At 32.4% G+C, this 14,969-nt stretch overlaps 2 protein-coding genes across 2 annotated transcripts in view; one reads left to right on the forward strand and one right to left on the reverse strand.

Annotated features, from left to right (window-relative positions):
• Positions 1–14,969, forward strand: part of LOC118196852 (glycerophosphocholine cholinephosphodiesterase ENPP6-like) — a 765,277-nt gene that overhangs the window by 119,079 nt on the left and 631,229 nt on the right. The gene's annotated exons all lie outside the window — the stretch shown is intronic.
• Positions 2,368–14,969, reverse strand: part of LOC118201473 (clavesin-2-like) — a 107,919-nt gene continuing 95,317 nt past the window's right edge. Inside the window, exons 4-5 of the mRNA XM_085827483.1 lie at positions 6,965–7,075; positions 2,368–2,641 (exon numbers count right to left, since the gene is read on the reverse strand). Coding sequence (XP_085683609.1) covers positions 2,468–2,641; positions 6,965–7,075 — 285 coding nt within the window. The 3' untranslated portion in view covers positions 2,368–2,467. The remainder of the gene's footprint in view (positions 2,642–6,964; positions 7,076–14,969) is intronic.

Below are 14,969 nucleotides of genomic sequence, written 5' to 3' on the forward strand. Positions count from 1 at the left end.
ACATAAAAACTATTTCAAAGAACTTTGAAATATTAGTACAAACACATTAATAAATTAAATTTTAATAAATAATGGGATGTAATTTAAAAGACAGAAATAATTTAATGTAAGAGATTTAGATTTTAAAATTTGCGCACACATATGATTTTTCCGATTTTATAAGGTTTTTTTTCGTAAATAACTTTGATTTTGAAATACGGCACTTGAACCCATAAGCATGTGTGGATACTGAAAAGGTGATGAATATATAAGAATATTATAATGTTCAGTAAGTTTTCTTATTGAATAATAAATTCTGACAGTCCTTCGACTAGCGTCTAAGTTTGCATAAAAATTCCCCTGTTAAATAAAAGAATTTAAGTAATTTCTGTAGCCTTTTTGTCAATACATTAAAGATTTTTTAACTAATTATACGTCCTCGCTTGCAATTATAACCATCATTAAATCCGTATTTTATCTAATTATTTCCTGAACATTATATCATGTATATAGATTGACCTCGTCTTTATAACTTATAATTATTACTTGCAAATTATTCTCTTGCTGGTGAACTATTAACAACCCTTTCTATTGCTGAGTTAGGGTTAACAATTTTTCCTCTCGCTACCGCCTGCTTAATGGAAATCGGCATAAAATGCTGGTACCTGGGCTGATTGTGCACATGCGCGAACGTAAGTGGTGTGAATCAAGGAGGTTAGAATAGAAAGAGGGAAGGTTCAACTCAAACGGTGAAGCTTGGCGGCCATGTTACTGTTATCACTGCTCACTGTGACTTGTGCAAGGAAGTCTGTAATTGTAACATTTTTTCCCCCTTTTCTTTTTGAAGCATGTCTGCTTATATTGCATATGGATGCACAAATAGATTTTCGAAAAATATTCCTGGGATTACTGTTCACTCGTAAGTATTTTCTTTTTTATTATGTAATTTCATAAATATGTTAAAAAAATGTCACAATGTCATGTTGTTTTCTTTCCAGATGTGACAAAAAAGACTTGATAATAATCTAAACATGTTAAATACAATACATTTTAATGCTTTTGCTTACAGCTGGTATCTTCGTTCCTTAACATACAATAATATATGCTAGGATTATATGCTTGCTGTCTAATTTGAACGCTTAGATAATTCGTTTTATAATTTTCATGAAAAGTAAGAAATCAATTGTTACTATTTTTATGAATTGTAAAGGTGTTAAATAAAGCAACGCTTTTCCTTATGTATTAATTATTATTCATTCTTAAGTTTTGTGAACTGTTACGAATATAATTTGTGCATTTGATCAAGATAAACTGTTCTGTTGTTAAAATGTTTTTGCATAAGCTTACAAATTTTGGGGCAGTATAGCGATAAACGTAAGTAAAATATTTACATAATTGAACATGTGAAAAGATATATCCAAAAATTTATATAGGTATATTTCTGTAATTCAGCTTAATTCAAGGTAATTTCTTTGAGATTCATAAATATGAAACGCGCATAAACTAAAATCATTGAATTCACATAAATCTGTTTTATTTTATTAAGATTTATTTTCTTGTTGATTGTGAAAAGAATCTATTTAAAACTTTCATTTTAAAAAAAAAGCAACATGTTACCATTTTTTTAGATAATTATCTGCTATTAATTTCAGGTAAAAATGATTCTTTAATAAATTATAATAATATTGCGAATAAATCAGAAATATCACTTCTTAAAGAAACAATTGGAAAGTATACCAGAGAAGTTGCTAATAAAACCTAAACAAATTCTTGAAATTATGCAGAAACATAATTTGTAAAGGCTTTAATGTTATGCACATGCATTTAGATTTCGAAATATTTCTTAATGATTTTCTGTACTTAGTAAATTACAGATATCACCTTTATAACTTTAAAACAAAAAACTAACAATAGCGAAGCATTTCATTATAAATTTAACATATTTTTACTGGAAAATTCATGCATAGAACAGCTTACAAACACGTACGTTTCACTACCGTATTGCAATGTTTTGAAGTAACAAACATGGACGCCGCTTGTTCCGTGGAGTTTCATTCCCCGATAGTGGAGGAAACTGCGAACCCTCCCTCCTTCTATTCTAACCTCCTTGGTGTGAATAGCCTTTATGGTGTAAATAGCCACTGCGTGAAACCTCATGTCATCCATTTTGCCGTAGAAGATGTGCAGCATAAGGTCGATGGAAAAAAATCGTCCTTTAAGATTTTATAATTTAGAAGTGCAGCGAAGTTTGCGGTATTATTGGTTGTTGCTTTGTTGTAAGACATATCAGGTAGTAGTTTGCGAGGACTTTAGTAGTTGTATTGTTTCTATTATAACTGTACTTGCTATAGGATGTTAATTTATCAATAAATACAATTACACATTTTTTCGCATGTATTTACGAAAATGAATTGATAGAATTGACATCGCTTATCAAAACTGAGTAAATGATAGCTACATTTATTTATTATCCAATCTTTCTGAATGTTCACTTCTTAAATCCACATTTATTCATCTCTTCAACGAGAGGTTCATGCCCCAAAACATAGTTGAACATTTCTGTGCTGTCGAAGGGCCCCGTCTTGCCACCTAGCTCATTTGGAAGGATTTCAGGAGGAATGAACTTGTGGAGGCTTTCAATCTTTCTTCCATGCAAGAACATCTAAGGGAACAAATTTAAGACGAACATTGTTAATTGTTTTCTTAATCGTCATTTCTGAGTAATTTCTTTGTAATTATCATTACATTTCTGAGGGGAACAAAGGAGAATATATTTAACAATGCTAACTTCAAGTAAACTTAATGAAATGATATTAAGTAAAAGCATAATTTGAAAAGTGATTCGCTGTTTATAGTGAACCAACAGAAAATCCCATTTGGAGACTAATAGCCCCTTTTGAACTTATTTATTTATTTTTAAACTGAAAGCTCTCAGATTTCAGAGAAGAGTCGTTTTTTTTAACCTTTTGTGTGTTAACTTTATTTATTAAACATCACGTTGTTCGTACTTAAACCATAAAATTCAATTCAACGGCAATATCGTAAAATAATTTTAAAATGATTTTAAAATAAGCATATCTTTAGAATTTCCGATACACAGTCTCGTGCACTGGATATAAAAAATATTTTTTTCTCCGTACAGTTTGCAATTGTTCGCTTTGAAATAGTTGAGTTTGTTAATCAAGAATTCGTTAAAGTGTTACAAAATATGAAATCGATAATAAAACAAATTCCAGATTCCAAAGAGGATTACGTTATCCAAAGTTGGATGGCTGTAGGTACCGTTGTTTTATCCCAATGCGAGAAACGTACGAGGTGTATTCAGAAACTAAGTACCGTTTTTGAAAAAAAAAAAAAAGTAAAACAATTTTTTCGAATCCAATTTTATTTTTACGTGAATATACATGTCTTAAACTATTTTTCAACATAGTCTCCGCCAATGATCAAACACTTGTCATAGCGGATGACCAGTTTTTGTATGCCATCGTCAAAGAAACTTCCCGCCAGTTTCGATAACCACGACTCCACAGCATTTTTCGTGTCATCGTCAGATCCAAAGCGCTTGCCACCAAGCTCGCGCTTCATGTGCAGGAACAAGTGATAGTCGGACGGCGCCAAGTCCGGGCTGTACGGCGGGTGATCGAACTGCTCCCAATGAAACTGTCGAATTAACGATTGAGTGACACCAGCAGTATGGGGCCGAACATTGTCATGAAGCAACACAATTCTTTTATTGAGCATTCCTCTTCGTTTGTTTTGAATGGCACGTCTTAGTTTTGTTAAAGTCTCACAATATCGTGCCGCGTTAATGGTTTCACCTCTGGGAAGAAATTCAGTAAGCAAAACGCCTTTCCTATCCCAGAAGACAATGCACATGATGTTTTGTGATGACATTGTCACTTTGAACTTTTGTTTTTTTGGAGAACGAGTGTGTCTCCACTCCATCGATTGTTGTTTCGATTCTGGTGTGAAATGACACGCCCAAGTTTCATCACCTGTCACAATTTCGTTCAAAATGTTTTCTCCCTCATCACTGTACAGCGTGAGAAATGTCAGGGCACTACCAAGTCGCTTTGTTTTGTGAACATCAGTGAGCATTTTTGGAACCCATCGGGAACACAGTTTGCGATAATTCAAGTGGTCAGACACAATTTCGAACAAAACAGTACGTGAAATTTGTGGAAATGCCTCTGAAAGAGTTGACATTGTGAAGCGTCTGTTGTCATGAATTGCTTCATCAACTTTCCTTATCAAATCATCGGTGACAACAGAAGGCTGACCACTCTGAGCCTCGGCGTGGACATTTGTTCGACCTGCATTAAACATTCTTACCCACTTTCTCACCATTCCATCACTTATCGCGTATTCACCTAAACTTCTGTCACTTGACGATAAATTTCGGCCGGTTTAACATTCCTCGAGTTCAAAAATTTAATCACGGCACGAATCTCACAGTCGGCGGGAGAACTAATTGTCTTAAACATTTTGAATGTGCACAGCAAACTGAAAACAGAACATAGAGCAACCAAAATGGCGACAATTGAAAGTCAGTGAACAAGAAAGACTAGTGCGCATGCGCGGGACGCCTACCACAGCGCTGCGACGGCGCTAGAATGAAACGGTACTTAGTTTTAGAATACGCTACGTATACATATTATGCAGATTATCTATTATTTAACTTTTTTAAATATAACACAGGGTGATAATATTTGGTGGTAACAATATGAAAAGTGGAACGGACATTAAAAGTTTTCGACGCAAAATGCCAAAACGAAATTAATAGCCCTTCTGAGCTAACGCCCTTTGGGCTAATTAGGAACATGCGTTGAAATTATATACTACATTGTTTGAGTCTTAATACCATGTGCTCTGAAATGACTTTCTGGACGTGTAACGACCAAGACTACTGCTGTTAGGAGAATTTTGATTGTGCTAGCGAACATAGATCTGGTTCAAAAATGCTATATGCCCATTTTTTTACCAGAAATTTAGTAATATTTACCAGAAATTTAGTAATATTTAATTTAGTAATAATTTAGTAATATTATTAAATTTAGTTATATTTTAGTATTATATTAATTATTAGTAATACCATATTTACTCATATATTTCCCACTTTTTCTACTAATTTTACCACTTGTTGTTTTTACCAGTCTCACTTATCTGGCAATGGTCAGCACGCAGTCCAAAGCGCCTGTGATTGGCAAGAGCCTCGAGCACCATATACGTGACACCCGCCCGACTTCTCAAGTCCACCCTTCCATTGCAAAAGACAGCATACTGAGGGAGGTCTCCCACCCCCCTCTTTCCCTACCATCAACGTATCGAGAGGGCTTTCCGCTAGCTGCATATTTAGAGTGCCCCATGCAGCTCAGACACTATACATTTACAAAATCTTTAAAATATTCAGTGTGAACTATAAACAAATGCTGATTTTAATCTTAAAAAAAGGTGAAAAAACATAATGTGCATAGTCTTTATTCGCGACATGTCTCCGAACGCAAAAAAAAAAAAAAAAAAAAAAAAAAAAAAACGTGCTGCAGAATTCTTTATGAGAAACATTTATTCGGACAAAAATAGAAAAATTTTATCGCAATGGATGAAGCTTGGATGTATTTAAATGACTGCAAATAAAAAGAGATCCATTTATTTGTAGGGACTTCCTTAGTTCAAATAATCAATTTTTCAAATTTTTGTTATGTTTCCTGAACTCCTCAACTTCCCCTTGCATTTCTTCGCCAGGAGATACGCCTTTTGGCCATATAGGCGTGATAATAAAGATCAACTCCATATATTATCAGGAACATATCTGATGCCCAACTTTTAATTACGAAATAATTTCTCTTTACCCATAATGCCCTCAATCAGCAGAACTGCATCAAGAGAAAGCAAGTAGCCACAAGTCAAAATCCATTATTAACTTTCTGGAGAAAATGGAATGAGAAATGGATATCAAAGCCGTACCCTTCCCTCATATCCATTCTAAATCACCATGGATTTTGACCTTTTGGACGTTTAAAAAGCAAATTGTCCAAACGTCGACCTATAACCCTTCTTGAACTTTGGAAAGCTATTCAAGAGAAATGGGATAAAATACCTCTTGCGATACTATAAAAAGCTTTACTGTCTTGAAAATTACGGTGTAGAAACATAGTGAAGAATAAGGGTTATCGAAAAGAACATTTAAAACACAAAATTTAGGTAAAACATTTACGTAAATACAATGTAAATCGTCTAAAAAGTGCGTATCTTTTTAGATACACACTCTCTACATGTAATCTCTTTACATGTCATGAAATCTTATAAATTAGTTTCATTTTCATTACTGAAATTCAGTTACAAAAAAAAAAAAAAAAAAAAAAAAAAAAAATCTGAAATGTTTCAGATTTTAAATTACGTCCAAAGGGGCGTTTTTTAACATTTTGTGTGTTACCTTTCTTTATTAAATATCATGTTCCTCGCACTCAAACCATAAGATCCAGTGCAACAGCAATATCGCAAAATAGTTTTAAAACGAACATATCTTTAGAATTTCCGATACAGAGACTCACGTGCTGGAGATAAAAATGTTTTTTCTGCACAACGTTGCCATTGCTCGCTTTGAAATCCTTGAGTTTGTTAATCAAAAATTCGTCAAAGTTTTAAAAAATAGGAAATCGATCATAAAACAAATTTCAAATTTCAAATTGGGTCTTCCACATGCTCATATTCGTTGGAGGATTACGTTATTCAAAATTCGATGACTCTATGTACCGTTGTTTTATCACAATACGAGAAATATACATACATTGATGCAGATTTTTCATTATTTAATTTCTTCAAATATAATGCAGGACTCTAACATTTTGTGGCAACAGTTTGAAAAGTGAACCGACATTTATGAGTCCGACGCAAAATGCCAAAACGAAACTAATAGTCCTTCGGGATTCAAATCCTTTTGGACTAAAAAAAAAAAAAAAAGAGACAATTTAAATGAATTACTTACCCTTTCTCTTAGCTTTTTCGGTATACCAACTTTTATAATTTCGAAAAATATTTGGTAAAAGCAGGGTTCATTGACTAAGTGCACTCCTTTGATCCGTAAAGGAATACAGTTCTAAAATGAACAAATGAAAGCTTTAATTCTGTATAATTTGTTTAGTTTCAGCAGTTATTTTCCAAAGAAACAATGATTTAGAGTTCAAGTGTAACATACTGAACCTGATTTTGTGCTGGCCAGCGATATTCGACAGAGCACATTCTAATAGAGACAGTTACTATGTTGCATGTGGAAACTTTTCATTTAATATTTCAGGTCCAGAAAAATAGTTTCTGTATTCAAAGAGAAAATAACTTCCAGGAGAAATAATTATTATTAACTTTGGCTCTACTCTTATATACACCCTAAAGTCGCCGAATGCGGCGATATGTGTTGTACGCTGGTTTTTGGTGAGCTTGCGTGTTCTGTGATGGTTTTGGAGGCGATGCTGGTTTCTGTGGCAACCCTTTTTACGTGAAAACTTGGGTTTACTAATTGGTTCGTGTGGTGTATGGTAATTAAGTGATTTATTACGTGTTGTCAAAATTTTAGTCGCGTACCTGGTACAACTATTTTTTCGGGTGGCTGGAAATTATTCAAGTATTTAGGAGAAGAAGGTTTTGAACATTTATTTGTGAAAGATAGTATCAGTTTTGTGGATAGTGAGTCTGGCTGTCATATAAATACGATAGAGATTACGTGGCGGCATGTTAAAGCTACGTTGCCTACTTAAAATCGGAAATGCGATTTTGTGTTTTATTTGGTGGTTTATATATTTTTTCATCGTTGTTCTCAGAATGGAGAAGATGCTTTTAACAAATTTGTGGTGAAATTGTTTTGGTGATGTTTGAAATTGGTATTTCTGCTGTTCGAAGAAGCATTCATTCATGGTAACTGCATTTTATTTTATTTTTGTTCTTATTTTGTAGAATGTTCATTGTATTTTTAGTATGAATTTCTATCATTATTGTTGTTTTTTTTAATTGTTTGAAATTTATTTTAGTTTATTTTGTTGATTAGTGCGCAATGCGTTGATTGTGCAATTCGTAGATGTTTTTTAAAGTTTAAACAGAACACTGTGTAGATGGTATTCTTTGAAATTTATTGTCGTTATGTTAATTTATTTAAGCTAAGTGTGCGTAGTTTGTGGATTCCTTCACTGCATAAACTGTGCAATTCTGCGGTTTTTTTTTTTTTTTTTTCTTTAAGTTAAAACCTATCGCTGTGCACATGAGTTCTTGTCAAATATTTTTGGTTAGAAGCTTTACGTTTTTGCTATCTATTTTTTTTTTCGGATTTTTAGCTTAAATTGTGTGTTTAAAACGTGGTTTTTGCACGTGCGAAAACCGCGTTTTTGTAGACATTTTAGGCTTAAAGTTCGAAATGTAGACAAAAAATTTAGATAGTAATATGGAAACGTGGCGTTTCTCGGCAAAAATATTTGGCGAGAAATTTGTCGCCTAGCGAGGGCGTATGTAAGAGTAGTTCCCTAACTTTATTAGCTAGCATTTAAATTAGATAAATATTTATGAAGTTAATTCAGAAGTCAAACAACAAAAATCAGCGTTATATTTACAAAATTTTCACAGGACTAGTTTCGATGGTTTTACCGAACCACCATCTTCAGCTGCAAAACCGCAAATGAATAAGATAGGAAATAATGATTAGATAAAATAAGAAAGCCTGGACAAGAATAAGCAAGTGGCGCTATCTGTTGGCGAAACCAGAACTAAAACATAATTTCTTTAAAGGCCGAAGGCAAATTTGGATTGGAATTAGGATCATTAACTAGAACAGAAAGATTTTTATGAATGTGAAATGCCTCTAGAAAATCCAGTTCTCCAATGGAAGATGTTTTTTGAATAATTTTGGCAGCAGAAAAACTGAAAGTGTGGTTTTCGGACCAACAATGTTGAGCAACAGAAGACTTCTGTGTTTCCTTTTTTCTAACATATGCCTCATGTTCCTTGACGCGAAATTTTAAGGCTCTCTTAGTTTGGCCAATGTAAATTAAACCACACTGGCAAAGAATCCTATAAATACCCCAGGAATTCATATCCGGAATGGGGTCCTTGAGTATGGAACTCGGCATTTTATTGACGGGAGAATAAACAACCCGAAAGTTAAATTTCTGCAAAATATGTGCAACTTTATAGCTAATTGATGGAAAAAAGGGAATGACAACAGAATTTTTATAAGCTCCTAAAACAAGAGTGTGCCTTAGTGTGTTGAGATGAGAATTTTTTAACTGCTTGATTAATAATGTTGGGTGGAAAGCCCCTGTCAATAGCTATTGCTTTTAAATAATTTAGTTCTTCATCAAGGGCTAGTTTGGAGGAGCAAACTTGAAGAGCACGGAAAACATAGGAATAAAATGAAGCTAACTTTTGTTTAGTCGGATGACATGATTTAAAGTGTGGTGGAAGGCAAACCGATGAAGGTTTACGGTAAACCGTAGTACTGAAGTTGGATGTGTTACGTGTGACCAGAATGTCGAGAAACGGAAGAGAATTGCAAGTCTCAAGTTTAAAAGTGAACTGAATAGCAGGATCAATAGAATTCATTGTTGAAAGAACTTTATTTAAATCATCTTTATTACCTTCAAACAGAGTAAAAGTATCGTCTACGTAGCGGAACCATGCTGGGAAGTTTAAAGTTTCAAACAATATTGATTCATAATAATGCATGTAGATATCAGCCAGGATGGGACTGAGGGGGCTAATCCCTCAGTTTGCTTGTAATATTTATTTTGGTAAACAAAATGTGTTTGTTTCAAACAGAGTTGAGTGAGAGAAATTAGTTCATCAATTTCGATGCAAGAGAAATGAAATTCGCGAAGTCTGGTTTCTAGACATCTTAATGCACCCTCCACTGGGACATTGGTGAATAATGATTTTACATCAAAAGAAACCATGAGTAAATTACTAGGAGAAATGTTTTTAACTTTTTTTACAAACTCTATTGAATTTTTTATGGTGTAAATGTTATTGTCTAATAGAGTTGAAAATCTAGAAACTAAATATTTAGCTAATGGATACGAGGCAGTACCTAAATTTGATACAATAGGGCGGAAAGGAATACCACTTTTATGAATTTTGGGAACAGCATATAATCTGGCACAATTCGCAACAGATGGGATAAGTGAATGTTTTAAGTTGCCTGAAATGATTTGCGAAGATTTGATCGCAGTTTTTATTTTTGACAAGTCCGAAGGTGAAGGATCTTTAGGGATCGGATTATATGGTCCTTCGTTTAAGAGTTTAGTGACACCATGCCAGTGTGGTTTAATTTACATTGGCCAAACTAAGAGAGCCTTAAAATTTCGCGTCAAGGAACATGAGGCATATGTTAGAAAAAAGGAAACACAGAAGTCTTCTGTTGCTCAACATTGTTGGTCCGAAAACCACACTTTCAGTTTTTCTGCTGCCAAAATTATTCAAAAAACATCTTCCATTGGAGAACTGGATTTTCTAGAGGCATTTCACATTCATAAAAATCTTTCTGTTCTAGTTAATGATCCTAATTCCAATCCAAATTTGCCTTCGGCCTTTAAAGAAATTATGTTTTAGTTCTGGTTTCGCCAACAGATGGCGCCACTTGCTTATTCTTGTCCAGGCTTTCTTATTTTATCTAATCATTATTTCCTATCTTGTTCATTTGCGGTTTTGCAGCTGAAGATGGTGGTTCGGTAAAACCATCGAAACTAGTCCTGTGAAAAATTTTGTAAATATAACGCTGATTTTTGTTGTTTGACTTCTGAATTAGTATTTATTCGGCGTGTTATTGTGTCTTAATTTATGAAGTTGTCAATATATTCAGTTAAACCTTAAAAGCAGGATTTTTTATTTTTATTTTTAAAGTTTAAGGTATTTCTTCCGCTTTCTTAGCATGTCTTTTTGGTGTAATGGTTAGCACGCTCGGCGCGTATTCGAGAGATCCGAGGTTCGAGTCCCGGCGAGGGCATTGCACATTTTTCATGTCTCCAGCTTCGAAATAACCTAATGCCTCAACAAAGTCAAAAACACAGTAGAATTGATATCAAATAAAACAGGATATATACTAAAAGATATCTAAACTATGTTTCTATTCCAATTTTTGGAAAGTATTACTAACTTTTACAAAAAATATGATAGGCAAATAAGTTATAACAATTTTATGTAATAATACATACCTTATAAACTTGTTGAAACAATTTTAAAACTTTTAATACATCAAAATAACAACAACCACTAAATCAAAAATTCGTAAACACTAATGATGTCCACACCTTGTACATCAATTCACAATAATGCAATAATGATCGTTACACCGTTAATGGTGCCACCACACTGAAACTTTCAAAATTATACACGTAAACAGTATATATCCAATTGGTTACACTATGCATTTACATGACTAAATAGGAGTATGTTGAGAAATGGCAACTACATGCATTTAACGGTTAAGGAAGATTTTATTACAAGGAGAATAAATCGTAGACAGCAAGCAAAAAATTGTAACATTTACTCTTATTTTCTAGGAACATTGTTAATCTTTTCGTGTCTCATAATAACTAAGCTACCTGAATTTATTCAAATGCAAATATTCTTTCTTTAAGTTTTTAAGATTATGAAATATAAATGCATGTAAGTTTTTCAGGTTTAGATTTTATGCCTTAGCCGTTTGGCAGCTGCTTTTTCACCGACAAGAAAGTCGTCAAGTAGAAATGCAGTTGTAATAAATGTTGCTTATAATTGTTTACAAATATGGAATAATAAAAAATAAAGTAACAAAAAATATGAAAGCTTCAGATTTTATATTACGTCTAAAGGGGAAGGAGATTTTCAGTTTTATATTACGTCTAAAGGATTTTATATTACGTCTTTTTTAGGTTTTGTGTGTTACCTTTGTTTATTAAATATACTGCTTTTCGCACTTAAACCATAAAATTCCATTTAACAGCAGTATCACAAAATAATTTTAAAAGAACATAGCTTTGGAATTTCCGCTACACAGTCTCATGTGCTGGAGGTAAAAATGATTTTTTCCCGTACAGTGTTGCCAATGCTCGCTTTGAAATCGTTGTGTTTCTTAATCAAAACCGATAAATGCTTTACAAAATATGAAATAGATAATAAAACAAATTCCAAATTTGGGCTTCCAGATATTCGGGTGGAGACTTACGTTATTCAAAATTCTATGGCTCTAGGTACCTTTGTGTTATCACAATGCGAAAAACATAGATAGATTTATGCAGATTCTGCAACATTTAATTTCTTTAAATATAATACAGGGCACTAATACTTGGTGGCAACAATTTAAAAAGTGATTCGACATTTATAGTGAGTGGATACAAAATGCCAAAACGAAATTAACAGCCCATCTGGGCAAATTGCCTCTTTGGACTAAATAAAGATATTACAAATAGTTAGAAAATTATGCCAGTATCAAATAGAACAAAATTATCACATTTCATAATTATGGCTTAAACCTCATATAACTTTTGTTATCATTTCTAAAATTAAGTAGATGCAATATTTACGCCATGTTGTAAATAGCCTCAACACCAAAAAAGAATAGACATTTTGTTTTTAACATTTGGCAACAGTAAATACAGTTTAAAAAAAGAAACATTTGACATTGGCTGTAATTCTTTTAGTATCGTCTGTGATTCGGTCTAGATATGCTGTGTTTTTGTAGCTACGTTTGTTTTTGTGTTTATCGTAAGAACTATGAAAATAAAACTAACATTTACTACAAAAATTAGTCTTTAAGCACTGATTAATAATTTTATGCCTATTAGACGCCTCCCAGAATATCAATCCTTTGTAAAGAAAAAGGGTAAGTGAAACCTTTTTTCTAAATTTTGAGCTTTAGAACTTTTGAAATTAAAAGTTTAGAAATATATTAGAACTTTTGAAATGGAAAATTTGGTTATAATTTTTCAACACACCATTTGTCAAAATTTCCGGAAGTTTTATTGAGCTAGTTGAGAGAAATGACTCATGCAGGCAGGAAATTCATGTTTTTATAAAATCGTAATCGAAAATGAAATTACTTTGGAATCTTGTTCAGCAAAGTATTTTTTTAACATTTATTATATATACTAATACGTTAACTGTTATGTCATGCGTAACGATATATTTATATAAAATTGTATACAGGAACATTTTATGTATTATTCGAAAGGTTTTAAAAGAATTTGATGATATGTTAACAGGCCATCTGGTTATTTAAATGGCAAAAGTTTAGAAAGCTGTTTTACCATTATTAAATTGATTAAATGGATTAAAACTAATTACTAATCTGGAATCTTGTTAGCACATTACTCTCTTAAAATTAATATATATATATATATATATATATATTAGATTGATTTATCCCCTTCACAAGGCGATTAATCTACGATTAAAGACAATAGCTAGTTTTCCAATATTTAAAATCTACTTTTGGTTTTGAAAATTTTTCTTAGCAGATTTTTTAACAAATAGTTGATATTTTTAAAATACTAATTTAAATTCTAAAAAAAACATTTTTTCAATGGTTTTAAATTTGTGTTCCTTGGAGATGGTATATGGAAAGTTTTCTTATTATAAATTATTATGAATTATATATATATATATATATATATACTAATAAGTTAAATTTTTTGTCATGCGTAACGATATATTTGTATAAAATTGTATACCGAAACATTTTATATATTATTCGAAAGGTTTTAATATTAAGAATTTAATGATACGTAAATGTAACAAGCCATCTGGTGCTTTAAATGGCAAAAGTTTAAAAAGATGTTTTCCCATAACTTTGGTTGTAGAGCACGTTTTTGCATGCTATTAAATTTTAAATGCTCACAAGAAATTGAGTTTTAATATAAAATACAAAACAAAGTTCAATATTTTACTTTTTTTTATAGTGCAGAATTTACATATAAGCTACACAAGCTGTAGCTTAGGGCCCCCACTTTCTTGCCCCCTCCCAAATTAAAATATAGTATAAATATAGTATTAATATAACAAAATTTATAAAGGGCCCCATACCTAAAATAGATTAGGGCCTAATTAAGTCTAAATCCAGTTCTGACTTCGTACAAAGTTTATAAGGTATTTCTCCCACTTCCCTAGCGTGCCTTCGTGGTGTAACGGTAGCACGCTGGGTATTCCAGAGGTCCGTGGTTCGATTCCAGACGAAGGCGTTTGCTATTTTTCATCTTTTCTGTCTCTAAAAAAATCCTAATGACTCTACAAGTGGCGCCCGAAATAAAAGGGTTGTGGATGATGATTCTCCGCACTCAAGATTTGGCGACTAGGTCCCCTAAAACCCTAGTCGCCCTTTGAAAAGGGGAGTATATAAGGTATTCCTCCCACTTCCGTAGTGTGCTTTCGTGGTGTAACGGTAGCACGCAATTTTAAAGTTGTTTAATTGCCGCTAAACCTGTTTTTAATGGCGGCCATTGATATTTCCATTTGAAACAGGAGACTAGTGGATTTGTTGCCAATCTAGAGAAACTTAGCTTCGCAACAACAAAGATAACGCATTCATTTATTATTGCCAATTAAATCATGCTTAATTTTTTCTGGAATTTTTTCGAGGAAATAAGTGTTTGAGATTTACTTCGTAATTTTTAATATAGATATGAGGTTTTATGTATTTTTGCCTTCTCGCGAAGTGAGAACAGAATTAATTCAATGAGAAATACTCAATCGTCTGCGAAAAACTGTTTCTTTTTTGTTTTGTTTGCTTAATTTCTTTTATACATCATTCTAGCTTTATTATAGTATTTGAATAGAACATGTTGCAACGATTAGAAAATTCTATTCTTTAAATGATATAAATTTTGTGCATTCTGAGTTATAATATGAACGAAATATATAAGTTAACTGTTATATAATTATTGGATTATATAACAGTTAACTTAGTTTCCGTTATATAATTATTATTAAGTTAATTGTTATATAATTATTAATACTCTTAAGTGAATCTAGCACCAGAG

Source organism: Stegodyphus dumicola, chromosome 12 (assembly GCF_044657685.1).
Source record: "Stegodyphus dumicola isolate Sdum_Otavi_A_Nest chromosome 12, ASM4465768v1".
NCBI lineage: Eukaryota > Metazoa > Arthropoda > Arachnida > Araneae > Eresidae > Stegodyphus > Stegodyphus dumicola.